Source organism: Salvelinus fontinalis, chromosome 12 (assembly GCF_029448725.1).
Source record: "Salvelinus fontinalis isolate EN_2023a chromosome 12, ASM2944872v1, whole genome shotgun sequence".
Lineage (NCBI taxonomy): Eukaryota > Metazoa > Chordata > Actinopteri > Salmoniformes > Salmonidae > Salvelinus > Salvelinus fontinalis.
Window position 1 is genome coordinate 25,182,255 of NC_074676.1, and position 19,613 is coordinate 25,201,867.

General features: G+C 43.5%; 1 protein-coding gene across 2 annotated transcripts in view; it reads right to left on the minus strand.

The window, feature by feature from the left end:
• Nucleotides 1–19,613, minus strand: part of LOC129867052 (transmembrane protein 266-like) — a 75,427-nt gene that overhangs the window by 49,807 nt on the left and 6,007 nt on the right. Inside the window, exon 3 of one of the 2 annotated variants that reach the window (XM_055940166.1) lies at nucleotides 2,268–2,462. The exons of the other annotated variant lie outside the window; for it this stretch is intronic. Coding sequence (XP_055796141.1) covers nucleotides 2,268–2,462 — 195 coding nt within the window. The remainder of the gene's footprint in view (nucleotides 1–2,267; nucleotides 2,463–19,613) is intronic. 2 annotated transcript variants of the gene reach the window in all.

The following is a 19,613-nucleotide window of genomic DNA, read 5'->3' on the forward strand; positions in this document are numbered from 1 at the left end:
TTGTCTGTTATTTTTGTATGTGTTTAGTTGGTCAGGGCGTGATTTGGGGTGGGCATTCTATGTTTTGTGTTTCTATGTTTAGGTCATTGGTAATTAGCCTTATATGGTTCTCAATCAGGGACAGGTGTTTGACGTTTCCTCTGATTGAGAACCATATAAAGGTAGGCTGTTCACACTGTTTGTTTGTGGGTGGTTGTCTTCCGTGTCTGTGTCTGTGTCTGTGCACCACACGGGACTGTTTCGTTTGTTCGTTCGTTTGTGTCATCTGTACCTGTTCATGCGTTCTTCGTGTTTATGTAAGTTCATTTGTTCAGGTCTGTTGACTTCGTTTATTATTTTGTAAATTCTCAAGTGTGTTTAGTTTTCGTTTTGTTTAATAAATATCATGTCGTATCACAACGCTGCGCTTTGGTCCAATCCCTACTCCTCCTCTCCGGACGAAGAGGAGGAGGACAACCGTTACAGCTGCATATTTATCTGTTTTCACGAATGCTTCCAATAGATGGAAACATGAGCCCACAGTGAAACTCCGATGACGAGTAGGCCTTGGAATGCCTGTGGTTTGGAAATCTGGAATTCCAATCTAAAAAGTTGAATGAACATGCCATATCTCCAGCTTCACTGGCACCACCGCCTATTCTGATTATTATGATGGCGCTACAGGGCTAAATAATATTTCCCAGGCTTGGAGGGAAATATCATTCCAATTAAGAAATTCATTCCAATCCCTTTCATCAAAACAAATAGCTATTTAGCCAGAGACTTTACCAGAAAAGTCAGACTTCTAAAATCCCTTAGAGATGCACCTTAGCATCCCATGACTTTTCCACATCGCTGTGTGCTTTCTCATGGTGTGACAGAGTTTCACATGGACACATTCTCCTGAGAGTGCCCAAAGTGATGTCAGTGCTGCCAGCTCCTGCACTCTGTGGCGTGGGACTGGGGACCATCTGTCCCCCCTTGGTTCCCACAGAGCCCTGGGCCGGACCAGGTCCCAGCCGGGTGTGGTGATGTCAGCTGACAGAGCAGGCATTGAATGACGTGGCAGGCGGATGCTCTAATTAAGCTCATGGTGTTTGTCTACTTTCTCTGCACAGACGAGAGCGCCCAACGGCCTGTGAGTCACGCATCCTGAGAGGACTGGCAGAATAATAGGGGGTATGTCCTGTACACACTCAGCTTGCAGCGCAGTGATAGGGCCATGTGAGAAACACCCAACCAGGACGAGCAGGGCCTATGGGTAGAGACAACACACCCAACAACACAGCCACCAGCGCCTGACATTTCAGGAACAATGTGACGCTAACAACACTGTTTGTTTTGAGCCAAAAGTGCACGTTGAAGGGAGGAATCTTTTTATAACAGAGAAATTATGTCACTGAGACGAATAGTGTAGGCTCACTGGCATGTCAGTTAATACCTTGACAATGCAAGGATGACACTGAAGTATTCACAGACACATACTGTATCCTCAAACTATCCTACACCACAATGAAAGGTGAATGTGAGTGAATCAATGGCATGTCAGGTATCATTATGATGAGCTGAACTAGCATGTCATTGTAGGTTATGGATTGTGCTTAGTTCTATGTCAGTTATTGTAATTGTACAATTATCAAAAACACAGGGGAAATGTTTTAGGTACAATCTCTGTAATAGCATCCTTTTGGTTGAACATTTCATGGCAAACAAATGCCTATTGAATAATTAGGCACCAATTCAGATGACTGGAATGACACATTTTCAGTCAAGAAACATTGCTTGTTTTAGATGGCGACATTTTCTTTATTCTATTTTTGCTTCACCACTAGGCTACAGCAGCATGTATAACATATTCCTAGCATACCTAAGCAAATGTTCTGCACACTCTATCTCTGTACAAGATCTTCACACTCAAGTCTCTCCTCTAATCTATCTAATGTATGCAATGCATCGTAGTGCATACTGTGGCTACGGAGTTTGACTACAGGGTTCTGGGGGCCCCCATAGTAATATGTGTAGTATAGCAGGAAATTAGCTTTAAAACAGCAAATTTTTCTCTTTGACCCAAGGCAAAATGTGAAGGTTAGCTGTCTTTCCAGTTACGTATCTATGGCTGTGTAAGACTGATCTCACCTGAGAAAGAAGCCATAGAACAAAGATTAATATACAGTATGACTGCCTTATACACAAAAATGGACTGATCATAGCTTGGACTAATCCAGGTCCAGGCTGATGGTTAGGCCTACACAGATACACAGAGGGGACGGGTCTCTGTGTCCACCTACCCCTCTCTGTTGTCCTCTTCGTCCAGGTTAGAGATGAGCTGGGAACCGGCCAGGGAGATGTCCAGTGCGGCCAGAGGCAGGTCTCTGTAAGCAAAGCTGCCTAGCTGGACCGGATTTTGACACTGGTTGTCCTCCTCCACCTGCTGGGAGATCACCTCCAGCTCTGAGGCTCTGGCCTGGGCCTGGGGAAGGGCCCTGGAGGACACAATGTACGTAACACCATGGACACTCTGTTAGTAGTAGTAGTAGTGGAGGGCCCAGGACTCACACATTCAACTAAACAAATGAATCTTCTCTCACAATCTAATGGTAAAGTACTTCAGAGTTTGGTCTTTCACTGATCAACAAAATAGTTACAAAAGGCAAGGGACAATATCTATTAGAACCCATTTTTCAGAGATACAGGTATGTAGGGACAATAATACATTACAGCCTACATAATGGAAACAGATGATGGGTTACACAAACTGTACTTCATCAAATGGTGAATCCACAACAATGGTATTTTCTCTTAAGAAGAGCTTGTGACATAGTGAAACCTGATTATCTAAATGTAAATGTCAGCATATCGCAATACACTACAGCAGTGGTTCCCTAACTTTTTATAGCCCCGTACCCCTTCAAACATTCAACCTCCAGCTGCGTTTTCCTCTAGCGCCAGGGTCATTGAACTGTCAAATGTTGTTTTTTGCCATCAATATAATACTGCCACACACACACACTATACGATACATTTATTAAACATAAGAAGGAGTGTGAGTTTGTCACAACCCGGCTCGTGGGAAGTAACAAATAGCTCTTATAGGACCAGGGTACAAATAATAATATAATAATAATCAATCATTTTGCTCTTTATTTAGCCATCTTACATATAAAACCTTAGTTGTTCATCAAAAAATGTGAATAACTCACCACAGGTTAATGAGAAGGGTGGGCTTGAAAGGATGCACATAACTCTGCAATGTTGGGTTGTATTGGAGAGTCTCAGTCTTAAATCATTTTCCGCACACAGTCTGTGCCTATGTTTAGGTTTCATGCTCGTGAGGGCCGAGAATCCACTCTCGCATAGGTACGTGAGTGCAGCCCTGTCCATAAATCTGGCAGTGGCTTCTGATTAAATTCAATTTTCACAGAACCGCTTGTTGCAATTTCACTCAGGCTCTCTTATTCAGATATCAGTAAGTAGACGACTGAAGGCAGGGCATGAAAGGGATAACGAATCCAGTTGTTTGTGTCGTCCGTTTCGGGAAATTACCTGCGCAATTGTGCACCCAGCTCACTCGGGTGCTTCGCTATATCACATTTGACATTGTCCGTAAGCTTGAGTTCATTTGCACACAAAAAATCATACAATGATGGAAAGACCTGTGTGTTGTCCTTGTTAATGCAGACAGAAAAGAGCTCCAACTTCTTAATCATAGCCTCAGTTTCGTACCGCACATTGAATATAGTTGCGGAGAGTAACTGTAATCCTACATTCAGATCATTCAGGCGAGAAAAAACATCACCCAGATAGGCCAGTCATGTGAGAAACTCGTCATCATGCAAGCGGTCAGACAAGTGAAAATGATGGTCAGTAAAGAAAACTTTAGGCTCGTCTCTCAATTTAAAAAAAAGTGACAATACTTTGCCCCTTGATAACCATGTTGTAAAAGCGTTACATGGTCGCTGCCCATATCATTGCATAATGCAGAAAATACACGATAGTTCAGGGGCCTTGCTTTAACAAAGTTAACCATTTTCACTGTGGTGTCCAAAATGTATTTCAAGCTGTCAGGCGTTCCCTTGGCAGCAAGAGCCTCTCGGTCGATGCTGCAGTGTACCCAAGTGTCGTCGGGAGCAACTGCTTGCACGCGCGTTACCACTCCACTACGTCTCCATCTCATGGCTTTTGCGCCATCAGTACAGATACCAACACATCTTGACCACCAAAGTCCATTTGATGTCACAAAGCTATCCAGTACTTTAAAAATATCCTCTCATGTTGTCCTGGTTTCCAGTGGTTTACAGAAGAGGATGTCTTCCTTAATTGACCCCCCATAAACGTAACGGATGTATACCAGGAGCTGTGCCAGGCCCGCCACGTCTGTTGACTCATCCAGCTGTAACGCATATAATTCCCTGGCTTGAATGTTAAGCAGTAATTGTTTCAAAACATCTCCTGCCATGTCACTGATGCGTCGGAAAACAGTGTTGTTTGATGAAGCCATTGTCTGTATAGTTTTTTTGGCCTTTTGTCCCAGCCATATCCGCGGCAGCAGGAAGAATTAAGTCCTCCACAATAGTATGGGGCCACTTGGTAGCTCACCATATAAGATGCTTCTAGCCCCTTCTTATTAATGGTATCTTTTGCTTTTACACATGTCTTACCACTCGAAAGTCATCTTTATTCTCGCTCAAAAAACTCCTGTGGCTTATTTTTCAAATTGTCATGTTTTGCTTCTAAATGTTTGCGCAAGAGTGAAGGTTTCCCGCGAGAGAGTAACGGTTAATGTGATTGGATGTTAATTATTTGATTAGACTACCTGTATTTGACAATGTTTTGTTATTTCGCTGAACACTAGATGGTTTAATTTTATTTTTGGCAGTGAAACGAGGCAACTCAGGCGAGAAAAAAACGCACCCAAATGTATAGCCCCATTGGAAAATATAAATGTACTGTTTGAAAATATGAAGAAGAAATAAAAATAAATGTTTTATATATTTTTTTCTTAATGTGAATCACATTTTTATTTGGCGTACCCCCCAGTTTGGGAATACCTGCACTACATTATAACAAAGTACCTATTCACATTGTATAACTTGTGTGATAGACTGACATAACCTGAGCAGGTGAATCCAGGTGGTCACCTGTTAAATCCACTTCAATCAGTGTAGATGAAGGGGAGGAGACAGGTTAAAGAAAGATTTTTAAGCCTTGAGACAATTGATACATAGATTGCGTATGAGTGTCATTCAGAGGGTGAAAGAGCAAGACAAAATATTTAAGTGCCATTAAATTGGGTATGGTAGTAGGTGCCAGGAGCACTGGTTTGAGTGTGTCAAGAACTGCAACGCTGCTTGGTTTTCACGCTCAACAGTTTCCTGTGTGTATCAAGAATGGTCCACCACCCTCAGGATATCCAGCCAACTTGACAACTGTGAGACGCATTGGGGTCAACATGTGCCAGCATCCCTGTGGAATGCTTTCGGCACCTCGCAGTCCATGCCCGACTAATTGAGGCTGTTTTGAGAGCAAACTCAATATTAGGAAGGTGCTCCTAATGTTTTGTACACTCAGTGAATATGAAAAGGACAACAGAAAAATAACATTTATAACATTTATAACTTCCTTGGTTTTCCTTGATTAGTGAGATCTGAGAGATTTGAAGCACATTTACTTTCTGGAATCGTAATACTACTTTTACAAACTAACTGGAATGGGTTTTGTGAGAACATGAAATGGCAGTACTTTTCTGTTTGACAGAAATATGCATTTGCTTGTATGGACAGCAATCTAATTTTCTCTTATTTAATTTTCCACACTAAAACCCGAGTGTGAGTAGGACCCTGATCCCCTCTCCAGCTCAGCCAGTAAAAGATGAGGAGAGGTTAAACCAAGAACAGAAGACTCTGCCCTGCGCAGCCCATTTGAAGACATCAATAACCCCAGCGCTTAACAAGGAAGGAGGGCATTGATTACAAGCCAGAGAGAACAAAACACATTGTGCCTGTAGATAGTTGGGGACTAACAGCCTGGTGATATGTGGAGGTTAAATAGTGGACCACACTTTGTCAGCATCAGATCAGTGTGTGCAGACAGACAAAGAGACAGACAGAAAAACAGACAGAGACACACCTCCCTGTGAAATGTTAATGTAGTCAGCCCTGGAAAGGAAAACATCCCCTGCTCTCCACTGACCTATGACTATCTCTACCTAACATACTGTACATGCTTACTTCAGAGGTTGCTTTCTTATCTGCATAGGTACCCACATATTTCAGACACAGTGTCTGAAAAGGTGGTATAATAGTACTGCTAGAAATACATCATTGTACATCTTTGTATTTCAGTGTGGTTCACTCTACAGAGCAGACCCCCCCCCCATCTGTGATATAATGCTGTAACTTACACGTGGCCACTGGATGTGGTTGGCTCAGGGAAGAATGCCCCCACACGCCTCACTTGCTCAACAATAGCCAGTGCATTCCAACATTATTTGTACACTGGGCACCTCTTCTTGCTAGCCGCAACAAGGATGCTAATCAGTCATGACAGACACAAACTGTTCACTGAATCAAAATCACATTTCCAAACAATCATAGACGAGGCCAGGGTCCATTATGTGCAGAGACAGTAGCCGCTTCAGTGGCTTGTTGCCATCCTGGGGAGGGGGTGGCTGGCTGCACATTGGAATACTACTCCATTCCATCAGGCAGGCAAGGCAAGGGAAGCCAGCGCGCCAAAGGCTGGAAATATTTTCAAAGGCATGCAATATTAGCAAACTCCACAAGGAAGCTTAAAGGTTAACATAGGGCACTCAATGCTGAGGGAGATCTGCTGCTCACAGTCACGCCATGTCAATAGCACTGTACACAGGGACCAGATAACCTTAGTTTAAAGAACAAAGTACAATGTATATGTATGTATCCCGTGACAGATATAATGTAGGTAATACAGGAACAAATATTATACATGTACTTTTTTTCCACTTTCGTCAAATTGTACTTCCAATTCAAATTAAATTTGGACATTCTGTATTTTCTGTAATGGTTTTAATAGTTGCTTTGTCTTTTTGAGTCGGACCCTCTCCTTCTGGAATGTGATCATTGCCAAGGATTGACTCCCCCAGAATAAAAGGCATCCATGGCTCTGCCCCCAGTATTTCTACACCGCTGGGCCATAAATCCCCACATGATGACCAATAGAAATATACAAATAAATACCCTGCTGAGACTTTAAGCTTCCATGTTCAACTCATTCCCTCTGAAGGAGGACATTTTAATAAAGCTTGTCAAGACAAAAAAGTCAAGCACAAAGATTTTGAAAATATGAAAGGTTCAGAGTATGGATTCAGAGTAGGGATGATAAATTACACAAATGCATTGGCTAATTTAATGATTAATATAGTTGATTACAATTGTGTCTCATGTCAGAATCTGGAGCAATTACAACTATTTACTCTAGAAACAAAAGGACTTATACTATACTGACTTACAGTGTAGTATAACCATGAAGGGACTTGCCTTATCAAATATGAAAAATGACATTAAATTAAAACTTTTAGAACACCTACTCATTCAAGGGGTTTTCTTTATTTTTACTATTTTCTACATTGTAGAATAATAGTGAAGACATAAACTATGGAATCATGCAGTAACTAAAAAAGTGTTAAACAAATCAAAATATATTGTATAATTGAGATTCTTCAAATAGCCACCCTTTGCCTTGATGACAACTTTGCACACTTTTGGCATTCTCTCAACCAGCTTCACCTGGAATGCTTTTCCAACAGTCTTGAAGGAGTTCCCAGATATGCTGAGCACTTGTTGGCTGCTTTTCCTTCACTCTGCGGTCCAACTCAACCCAAACCATCTCAATTGGGTTGAGGCCGGGGTACTGTGGATGCCAGGTCATCTGATGCAGCACTACATCACTCTCCTTCTAGGTAAAATAGCCCTTACACAGCCTGGAGGTGTGTTGGGTCATTGTCCTGTTGAAAAACAAAATGATAGTCCCACTAAGTCCAAACCAGATGTGATGGCGTATCGCAGCAGAATGCTGTGGTAGCTATGCTGGTCAAGTGTGCCTTGAATTCTAAAAAATCACAGACAGTGTCACGAGCACAGCACCCCCACACCATAACACCTCCTCCTCAATGCTTTACGGTGGGAACTACCATGCAAAGATAATCACAAAGACACGGCGGTTGGAACCAATAATCTCACATTTGGATTTCCACCGGTCTAATGTCCATTGCTCGTGTTTTTTGGCCCAAGCAAGTCTCTTCTTCTAATTGGTGTCCTTTACATTACATTTTTTTTTACATTTAAGTCATTTAGCAGACGCTCTTATCCAGAGCGACTTACAAGTACATACATTCATACTTTTTTGTACTGGCCCCCCGTGGGAATTGAACCCACAACCCTGGCGTTGCAAGCGCCATGCTCTACCAACTGAGCCACACGGGACCCAGTAGTGGTTTCTTTGCAGCAATTCAACCATGAATGGCTGATTCACACAGTCTCCTCTGAACAGTTGATGTTGAGATGTGTCTGTTACTTGAACTCTGTGAAGCATTTATTTGGTAACTCTAATGAACTTATCCTCTGCAGCAGAGGTAACTCTGGGTCTTCCATTCCTGTGGCGGTCCTCATGAGAGCCAGTTTCATCACAGCTTGATGGTTTATGCGACTGCACTTGAAGAAACTTTCAAAGTTCTTGAAACGTTCTGTATTGATTGACCGGTTACTACATGATTCAATATGTGTTTTCTAATACTTTTGATGTCTTCACTATTATTCTACAATGTAGAAAATTGTAAAAATATAAATAAAACTTGAATGAGTAGGTGTTCTAAAACGTTTGACTGGTAGTGTATATTACAAGAAAGTAAACCAAAGACAAGATTAAATAAACTATGAGGGGAATAAATAGGTACCCTCAATTTCTTGTACATAAAAAAACATTCCTTGTCCTTTGTATAGGACCTTCCTATTGGGAACAGATAGTTAGTTCAGTAGACTGCAGTCTGCTGTAGGAGAGGTGCTCAACGTGCATCCATCCTCATCCTCTCAAATACTGAAAGCTCAACAGAATATAAAACTTCATTAAATCTATCACTGAATACTGAATTACACTACCGTTCAAAAGTTTGGGGCCACTTAGAAATGTCCTTGTTTTTGAAAGAAAAGCAATTTTTTTTGTACATTAAAATAACATCAAATTGATCAGAAATACAGTGTAGACATTGTTAATGTTGTAAATGACTATTGTAGTTGGAAACGGCAGATTTTTTTATGGAATATCTACATAGGTGTACAGAGGCCCATTATCAGCAACCATCACTCCTGTGTTCCAATGGCACGTTGTGTTAGCTAATCCAAGTATATTATTTTAAAAGGCTAATTGATCATTAGAACACCCTTTTGCAATTATGTTAGCACAGCTGAAAACTGTTGTGCTAATTAAAAAAGCAATAAAACTATCCTTTTTTAGAGTAGTTGAGTATCTAGAGCATCAGCATTTGTGGGTTCGATTACAGGCTCACAATGGCCAGAAACAAAGCACTTTCTTCTGAAACTCGTTATTCTATTCTTGTTCTGAAAAATGAAGGCAATTCCATGCGAGAAATTGTCAAGAAACTGAAGATCTGAAGTACAATGCTGTGTACTCCTCCCTTCACAGAATAGCGCAAACTGGCCCTAACCAGAATAGAAAGAGGTGTGTGAGGTCCCGGTGCACAAGTATATTAGAGTGTCTAGTTTTAGAAACAGACACCTCACAAGTCCTCAACTGGCAGCTTCATTAAATAGTACCCGCAAAACACCAGTCTCAACGCCAACAGTGAAGAGGCAACTCCGGAATGCTGGCCTTTTAGGCAGAGTTCAATTTCATGTCGAAATACACACTCTGCACACCAAAAAGATACAGCTATTCATTTGGAAGCACTAATGAAATGCAGACTAACGCAATCTTGTGTAAGAAAGGGGTGAATCAAAACTGCAATCCTAATTGAAAGTGTTTTAAAATAGGAATAGTGTAATTATACAGTGTTATTTTGTTCAGAATATTCACCAAATTCTAATTCTACCTATTGGCTGCACACAATATAACTGCCCAATGAACTCCTCTGACAAATACTTTCTCATGAACCACATTTTCTGAATAAACCAATAACTCCCATTTGCTCATACAGTATTATGATTATTTTCGTGCTCTCACTGTAAAATGAAGCCATCCATTTCAGTCACTTCATAGGATTACAAAGTTCTGCTTCAGCATTGCGTCATGTTATGTAGAGGGCATTCGTATCATTGTCATTCTGATCGCTCACCACCACACTGTTTCTGCTGTCTACAACCCTGTCACACTCTCACCCAATAAGCATGTAAGCCTGGTTGCTTGTTCCTCAATGCAAAGAAATTCAGTGCTCTGATACCATCAGGAAAGCCGGACCAACGTGCCAAATCACTGACTTGAATACAAGCCGGACCAACGTGTCAAATCATTGACTTAAATACAAGCCGGACCAACGTGCCAAATGATTGACTTAAATACAAGCCGGACCAACGTGCCAAATCATTGACTTAAATACAAGCCGGACCAACGTGCCAAATCATTGACTTAAATACAAGCCGGACCAACGCGCCAAATCATTGACTTGAATACAAGCCGGACCAACGTGCCAAATCATTGACCTGAATACAAGCCAGACCAACGTGCCAAATCATTGACTTGAATACAAGCCAAAGTTTCAACCATCGCCCCTGACTCCATTGATGCGGGCCGTTGATATGCCAGCGTATTTGTCAAATCTGAAATTTTAGGTCATCACTAAAGTAATGAAAAATCTATATGCTCGTCTTTGCCTTACATGTGTGTGTGTGGGGGGGGGGGGGGGGGGGGGCATTTTCCCCATCTTCATCCTGAATATTATGAGCGTTAAACAGACAGAGGACGTTTGTGACATTGAATGAGCATGCTATCTCAAAAAGATTGATTTCATTATAAGGGTAAATATGATAAAGCTAATTCCTCCTGTACCATCCCATGGACAGATCTACCAGCAGACGTGTGTATAGAGAGATGAGAAGATGTGTGTGTGCAGGGATAAGGATATAATGTCGGGGTCAGCAAAAGCATCAGTCAGACCTCCACTGCCAGCTTCTTCACAGAGTTGTCAAGCAACAAGCTTTCACCTTGACAGTATACAACAGTACAGTCAATAGTGAGCAATTGTATTAATAATAATCATTATAGCCGTGCATTGGTTGAAACTCAAGGTTAAATTCAAATCTCCCTACCATCATATCTAAGTCAATATGACACCAATGTCGATAAAAATTGGTAACTCAACTTTATTGGAGGTTCGATGGAGCAATGTGCAGAAGGATACTGGCGAATGAGGTTAGCACGACGACGCGGTAAGAAGCCCGTGAAGAAACCCCAAAAATTTCTTGGGGGGGGGGGGTTAAAAGGGAGTGTGGCGAAGGCAGGTAGGAAACCTGCGCCCACTTCCCATGCTTACAGTGGAGAGCGGGAGTACGGGCAGACACCGTGTTATGCGGAAGAGCGCACGGTGTCTCCTGTAGTGTGCATAGCCCGGTGCGGGTTATTCCACCTCCCCGCGCTGGCCGGGCTAGATTGAGCATTGAGCCAAGTGCCATGAAGCCGGCTCTACATATCTGGCCTCCAGTACGTCTCCTTGGGCCGGTGTACATGGCACCAGCCTTACGCATGGTGTCCCCGGTTCGCCTACATAGCCCAGTGCGGGTTATTCCACCTCCCCGCACTGGACGGGCTACGGTGAGCATTCAACCAGGTAAGGTTGGGCAGGCTCGGTGCTCAAGGGAGCCAGTACGCCTGCATGGTCCGGTATATCCGGCGTCACCTTCCCGCCCCAGCTCAGTACCACCAGTGCCTACACCACGCACCAGGCTTCCAGTGCGTCTCCAGAGCCCTGTTCCTCCTCCACGCACTCTCCCTGTGGTGCGTGTCTCCAGCCCAGTGCCTCCAGTTCCGGCACCACGCACCAAGCCTCCTGTGCGTCTCCAGAACCCTGTACGCACTGATCCTTCTCCCCACACTCGCCCTGAGGTGCGTGCCCTCAGCCCGGTGCCACCAGTTCCGGCACCACGCACCAAGCCTCCTGTGCGTGTCCTTAGCCCTGTACGCACTGATCCTTCTCCCCGCACTCGCCCTGAGGTGCGTGCCCTCAGCCCGGTACCACCAGTTCCGGTACCACGCACCAGGCCTATAGTGCGCCTCGAGAATTCAGTGTGCCCTGTTCCTGCTCCCCGCACTAGCCTTGAGGTGCGTGTCTCCAGTCCGGTACCACCAGTTCCGGCACCACGCACCAGGCCTACTGTGCGCCTCAGCAGGTCAGAGTCAGCCGTCTGCCCAACGCCGCCTGCACTGCTCGTCTGCCCAGCGCCGTCTGAGCTGCCTGCCTGCCCAGCGCCGTCTGAGCCATCCGTCTGCCCAGCGTCAGCTGAGTCATCCGTCTGCCCAGCGCCATCTGAGCCATCCGTCTGCCCAGCGCCATCTGAGCCACCCGTCTGCCCAGCGCCATCTGAGCCACCCGTCTGCCCAGCGCCATCTGAGCCATCCGTCTGCCCAGCGCCATCTGAGCCATCCGTCTGCCCATAGCCATCTGAGCCATCCGTCTGCCCAGCGCCATCTGAGCCATCCGTCTGCCCAGCGCCATCTGAGCCATCCGTCTGCCCAGCCCCATCTGAGCCATCCGTCTGTCCCGAGCCATTAGAGCCGCCCGTCTGTCCCGAGCCATCAGAGCCGTTCGTCAGTCAGGAGCCGCTAGAGCCGTCCGTCAGTCAGGAGCTGCCAGAGCCGCCAGCCAGTTAGAAGCCGCCAGAGCCACCAGCCAGTCAGGAGCCGCCAGAGCCGCCAGCCAGTCAGGAGCCGCCAGAGCCGCCAGCCAGTCAGGAGCCGCCAGAGCCGCCAGCCAGTCAGGAGCTGCCAGAGCCGCCAGCCAGTCAGGAGCTGCCAGAGCCGCCAGCCAGTCATGAGCCACCCTCCAGTCATGAGCCGCCCTCCAGTCATGAGCTGCCTTCCAGTCATGAGCTGCCCTCCAGTCATGAGCTGCCTGCCAGTCATGAGCTGCCCGCCAGTCATGAGCTGCCCGCCAGTCATGAGCTGCCTTCCAGTCATGAGCTGCCTTCCAGTTATGAGCTGCCCTCCAGTCATGAACTGCCCTCCAGTCATGAGCTGCCCTCCAGTCATGAGCTGCCATATAGTCCGGAGCTGCATCTAGTCCGAAGCAACCATTCTGTCCAGAGCTGCCTCTCTGTCCTGAGCTACCCCTCTGTCCTGAGCTACCCCTCTGTCCTGAGCTACCTCTCTGTCCTGAGCTACCTCTCTGTCCTGGGCTACCTCTCTGTGCTGAGCTACCTCTCTGTCCTGAGTTGTCTCCTCTATTTAGGAGGGGCCTTGGTGAAGGTTCCTGGACCAGGGTCAGGGGCGAGGGTCGCCACTCAAGGGACGCTAAGGAGGGGGACAAAGACAATGGTGGAGTGGTGTCCTCGTCCTGCGCCTGAGCCGCCACCACGGACAGATGCCCACCCAGACCCTCCCCTTGAGTTTTAGGGGTGCGCCCGGAGTTCGCACCTTGAGGGGGGGGTTCTGTCACGTTCCTGACCTGTTTTCTGTTGTTTTTGTATGTGTTTAGTTGGTCAGGGCGTGAGTTGGGGTGGGCATTCTATGTTATGTGTTTCTATGTTGGGTTAAATGTGTTGCCTGATATGGTTCTCAATTAGAGGCAGGTGTTTGACGTTTCCTCTGATTGAGAACCATATTAAGGTAGGCTGTTCTCACTGTTTGTTTGTGGGTGATTGTCGCTGTGTCTGTGTTTTGTTGCACCACACGGTACTGTCTCGTTCATTCATTCATTTTTCCTGTTCGTGCGTTCTTCGTTATATGTAGTTCTCATGTTCAGGTCAGTCTACGTCGTTTGTTTGTTATTTTGTAAATTATCAAGTGTAGTTCGTGTCAGTGTTCGTCTTGCCTATTAAATTCATTATGTCTACATATCTCGCTGCGCGTTGGTCCGATCCATGCTCCTCCTCGTCTGAGGAGAATGAATATGACGACCGTTAGAATGGGTACATGTTGATTATTTGTGTACTTTCCAGGGGCTTTCTCGATTGTCTTGTTAAAAGAGATAAGAGGAAAACATGTCCAGTTTACTCAATATTTGTCATTACTGTGTACTTTAACTTCACTTTTATTGCTGTGTTTTGCCGTATTATAATGTTGTATGATCACCTTCTGATGTAAAAACAATGGAAATTAAAAACAAAAACAATGTTTTAAGTGAGAAGTAGGCATTTGTATGAAGTCGAAAAAGAAAAGAAATTCAAATGAGCACCACAATGGGTACTTCAACTATGCTCTGCCAATGATTTCCAGCACAAAGCTTTGACCTACTACAGTAGCTATGTTGGTCTATTGTATTTCCAACAATATGTAAGCAGGCTGCTTAGGATTCAAATCTTCGCAAACAGCCTAATTCATACTCTTCAGAGGGATAAAGGACTTTACATTGTCCTGCTATTGAAATTATCTGTCTATATATATATATAATCAATTTATTTGAAAAGTATTCAGACCCCTTGACTTTTTCCACATTTTGTTACATTACAGCCTTGTTCTAAAATGTATCAAATACATTTTCCTCCTCATCAGTCTACACACAATACCCCATAATGACAAAGCGAAAACAGCTTTTTAGAAATGTTTGAAATGTATTAATAATAAAAAATCTTATTTACATAAGTATTCAGACGCTTTGCTATGAGAGTCGATCGTTCATCCTTGAGATGTTTCTACAACTTAATTGGAGTCCACCTATGGTAAATTCAATTGATTTGACATGATTTGAAAGGCTCACACCTGTGTATACAGTGCCTTGCAAAAGTATTCACACCCCTTGGCATTGTTACTATTTTGTTGCATTACAATCTGTAAATGAAATAGATTTTTATAAAATGTAATGGACATACACAAAAAAGTCCAAATTGGTGAAGTGAAATGAAAAAAATAACTTGTTTCAAATAATTCAAAAAATATAAAAAACAGAAAGGTGGTGCATGCATATATATTCACCCCTTTGCTATGAAGCCCCTAAATAAGATATGGTGCAACCAATTACCTCCAGAAGTCACATAATTAGTTAAATAAAGTCCACCTGTGTGCAATCTAAGTGTCACATGATCTGTCACATGATCTCAGTAGATATACACCTGTTCTGAAAGGGCCCAGAGTCTGCAACACTACTAAGCAAGGGGCACCACCAAGCAAGCGGCACCATGAAGACCAAGGAGCTCTCCAAACAGGTCAGGGACAAAGTTGTGGAGAAGTACAGATCAGGGATGGGTAATAAAAAAATATCTGAAAGTTTGAACATCCCACGGAGCACCATTAAACCCATTATTAAAAAATGGAAAGAATATGGCACCACAGCAAACCTGCCAAGAGAGGGCTGCCCACCAAAACTCACGGACCAGGCAAGGAGGGTATTAATCAGAGAGGCAACAAAGAGACCAAAGATAACCCTGAAGGAGCTGCAAAGCTCCACAGCGGAGATTGGAGTATCTCTCCATAGGACCACTTTAAGCTGTACACTCCACAGAGTTGGGCTTTACGGAAGAGTGGCCAGAAACAAGCCATTGCTTAAAGAAAAAAATGAGCAAACACATTTGGTGTTCGCCAAAAGGCATGTGGGAGACTCCCCAAACATATGGAAGAAGGTACTCTGGTTAGATGAGACAAAAATGTAGCTTTTTGGCCATCAAGGAAAACGCTATGTCTGGCTCAAACACAACATCTCTCATCACCCCGAGAACACATCTCCACAGTGTCTTATTTCCTGTTTGTTTCACCCCCCCAAAATATTTTGCATCTTCAAAGTTATGCAAATCAAATGATGCAAACCCCCAAGAAATCTATTTTAATTCCAGGTTGTAAGGCAACAAAATAGGAAAAATGTCAAGGGGGTGAATACTTTAGCAAGCGACTGTATAAGGTCCCACAAATAGTGAATGTCAGAGCAAAAACCAAGCCATAAGGTTGAAAGAATTGTCCGTAGAGCTCCGAGACAGGATAGTGTCGAGGCACAGATCTGTGGAAGGGTAGCAAAAAATGTCTGCAGTATGGAAGGTCCCCAAGAACACAGTGGCCTCCATCATTCTTAAATGGAAGAAGTTTGGAACGACAAAGACTCTTCCCAGAGCCAAGATAGAAGACTTTGGCCTGAATAACAAGTGTCATATCTGGAGGAAACCTGGCACAAGCCCTATGGTGAAGCATGGTAGTGGCAACATCATGCTGTAGGCATATTTTTCAGCGGCAGGGACTGGGAGACTAGTCAGGATCGACGGAAAGATGAATGGAGTAAAGTACAGAGAGCTCCTTGATGAAAACCTGCTTCAGAGCTCTCAGCACCTCAGATTGGGGCGAAGGCTCACCTTCCAACAGGACAACGACCCTAAGCACACAGCCAAGACAACGCAGGAGTGGCTTTGGGACAAGCCACTCCTTCGGGACAAGCCATTCCTGAACATAGCTCTGCAGTGACGCTCCCCATCCAACCTGACATAGCTTGAGAGGATCTGCAGAGAAGAATTTGAGAAACTCCCCAAATACAGGTGTGCCAAGCTGCATACCCAAGAAGACTCGAGGCTGTAATCGCTGCTAAAGGTGCTTCAACAAAGTACTGAGTAAAGGGTCTGAATACCTATGTAAATGTGATATTTCCGTTTTTTTTTTGCTTTGTCATTATGGGGTCTTGTGTGCAGATTGATGAGAAAAAAATATATTGAATTCATTTTAGAATAAGGCTGTAACGTAACAAAATAAATGGATTCTGAATACTTTCTGAATATACTGTATGTGGTTTATGGGAAAGTATTTGTTCAGAAGAGGAATGTCAGAGGAGGTCATTGGGCTGTTATATTGAGTGCAGACAATAGGTAGAATTAGATTTTGGTGCATTTTCTGAACAAAATAACACTGTATAATTACACTATTCCTATTTTAAAACACTTTCAAGTAGGATTGCAGTTAAAATTCACCCCTTTCTTACACAAGAATGCATTAGTCTGCATTTCATTAGTGCTTCCAAATGAACAGCTGGATCTTTTTGGTGTGCAGAGGGTGTATTTCTACATGAAATTGAACAACCTCTGTAAACACAATTTTACTGAATTACACTAAAGTTCAAAAGTTTGGGGTCACTTAGAAATGTCCTTGTTTTCCATGAAAACATACATGAAATGAGTTGCAAAATGAAAAAATATAGTCAAGATGTTGACAAGGTTATAAATAAATACAAATATTGAAATTATAATTGTGTCCTTCAAACTTAGGTTTGAGATCCGGTGACTGTGCTGGCCACTCCATTATAGACAGAATACCAGCTGACTGCTTCTTCCCTAAATAGTTCTTGCATAGTTTGGAGCTGTGCTTTGGGTCATTGTCCTGTTGTAGGAGGAAATTGGCTCCAATTAAGCGCCGTCCACAGGGTATGGCATGGCATTGCAAAATGGAGTGATAGCCTTCCTTCTTCAAGATCCCTTTTACCCTGTACAAATCTCCCACTTTACCACCACCAAAGCACACCCAGACCATCACATTGCCTCCACCATGCTTGACAGATGGCGTCAACAGTCCTCCAGCATATTTTCATTTTTTCTGCGTCTCACAAATGTTCTTCTTTGTGATCAGAACACCTCAAACTTAGATGCATCTGTCCATAACACTTTTTTCCAATTTTCCTCTGTCCAGTGTCTTTTGCCCATCTTAATCTTTTCTTTTTATTTGCCAGTCTGAGGTATGGCTTTTTCTTTGCAACTCTGACTAGAAGGCCAGTATCCCGGAGTCGCCTCTTCACTGTTGACGTTGAGACTGGTGTTTTGCAGGTACTATTTAATGTAGCTGCCATTTGAGGACTTGTGAGGCATCTGTTTCTCAAACTAGACACTCTAATGTACTTGTCCTCTTGCTCAGTTGTGCACTGGGGCCTCCCACACCTCTTTCTATTCTGGTTAGAGTCAGTTTGCGCTGTTCTGTGAAAGGAGTAGTACACATCGTTGAACGAGATCTTCAGTTTCTTGGCAATTTCTCACGTGGAATAGCCTTAATTTCTCAGAACAAGAATAGACTGATGAGTTTCAGAAGAAAGTGCTTTGTTTCTGGCCATTTTGAGCCTGTAATCGAACCCACAAATGCTGATGCTCCAGATACTCAACTAGTCTAAAGAATGCCAGTTTTATTGCTTCTTTAATCAGAACAACAGTTTTCAGCTGTGCTAACATAATTGAAAAAAGGTTTTCTAATGATCAATTAGCCTTTTAAAATGATAAACTTGGATTAGCTAACACAATGTGCCATTGGAACACAGCAGTCATGGTTACTGATAATGGGCACCTACGTAGATATTCCATAAAAAATCTGCCGTTTCCAGCTACAATAGTCATTTACAACATTAACAATGTCTACACTGTATTTCTGATAATTTTGATGTTATTTTAATGGACAAAAAATTGGCTTTTCTTTCAAAAACAAGAACATTTCTAAGTGACCCCAAACATTTGAACAGTCGTGTATATACAGTACCAGTCAAAAGTGTGGACACACCTACTCAATCCAGGGTTTTTCTTTATTTGCACTATTTTCTACAAACATATAAATTGTGAAATAACACACATGGAATCATGTAGTAACCAAAAAAAGAGATTCTTCAAAGTAGCCACCCTTTGCCTTACAGGTTTGCACACTCCTGGCATTCTCTCAACCAGGTTCATGAGGTAGTCACCTGGAATGTATTTCAATTAACAGTTGTGCCTTGTTAAAAGTTCATTTGTGGAATTACGTTCCTTCTTAATCCGTTTGAGACAATCAGTTGTGTTGTTACAGGGTAGGGGTGGTATACAGAAGATAGCCCTATTTGGTAAAAGACCAAGTCCATTTTAAGGCAAGAACAGCTCAAATAAGCAAAGAGAAACGACAGTCCATCATTACTTTAAGGCATGAAGGTCAGTCAATGTGGAACATTTCAAGAACTTTGAACAATTCTTGAAGTGCAGTCGCAAAAACCATCAAGCGCTATACTGAAACTGGCTCTCATGAGGACCGCCACAGGAATGGAAGACCCAGAATTACCTCTGCTACAGAGGATAAGTTCATTAGTTAACTGCACCTCAGATTTTAGCCCAAATAAATGCTTCGCAGAGTTCAAGTAACAGACACAGCTCAACATCAACTGTTTAGAGGAGACTGCGTGAATCAGGCATTCATGGTCGAATTGCTGCAAAGAAACCATTACTAAAGGATACCAATAAGAAGAGACTTGCTTGGGCCAAGAAACACGAGGAAGGGACAGTACACCGGTGTAAAACTGTCCTATGTCTTATGAGTCCAAATTTGAGAGTTTTGGTTCCAACCGCCGTGTCTTTGTGAGACGCACAGCATGTGAACGGATGATCTCTGCACGTGTCGTTCCCACTGTGAAGCACAGAGATGTGATGGTGTGGGGGTGCTTTGCTGGTGACATTGTCTGTGATTTATTTAGAATTCAAGGCACACTTAACCAGCAAGGCTACCACAGCATTCTGCAGCGATATGCCATC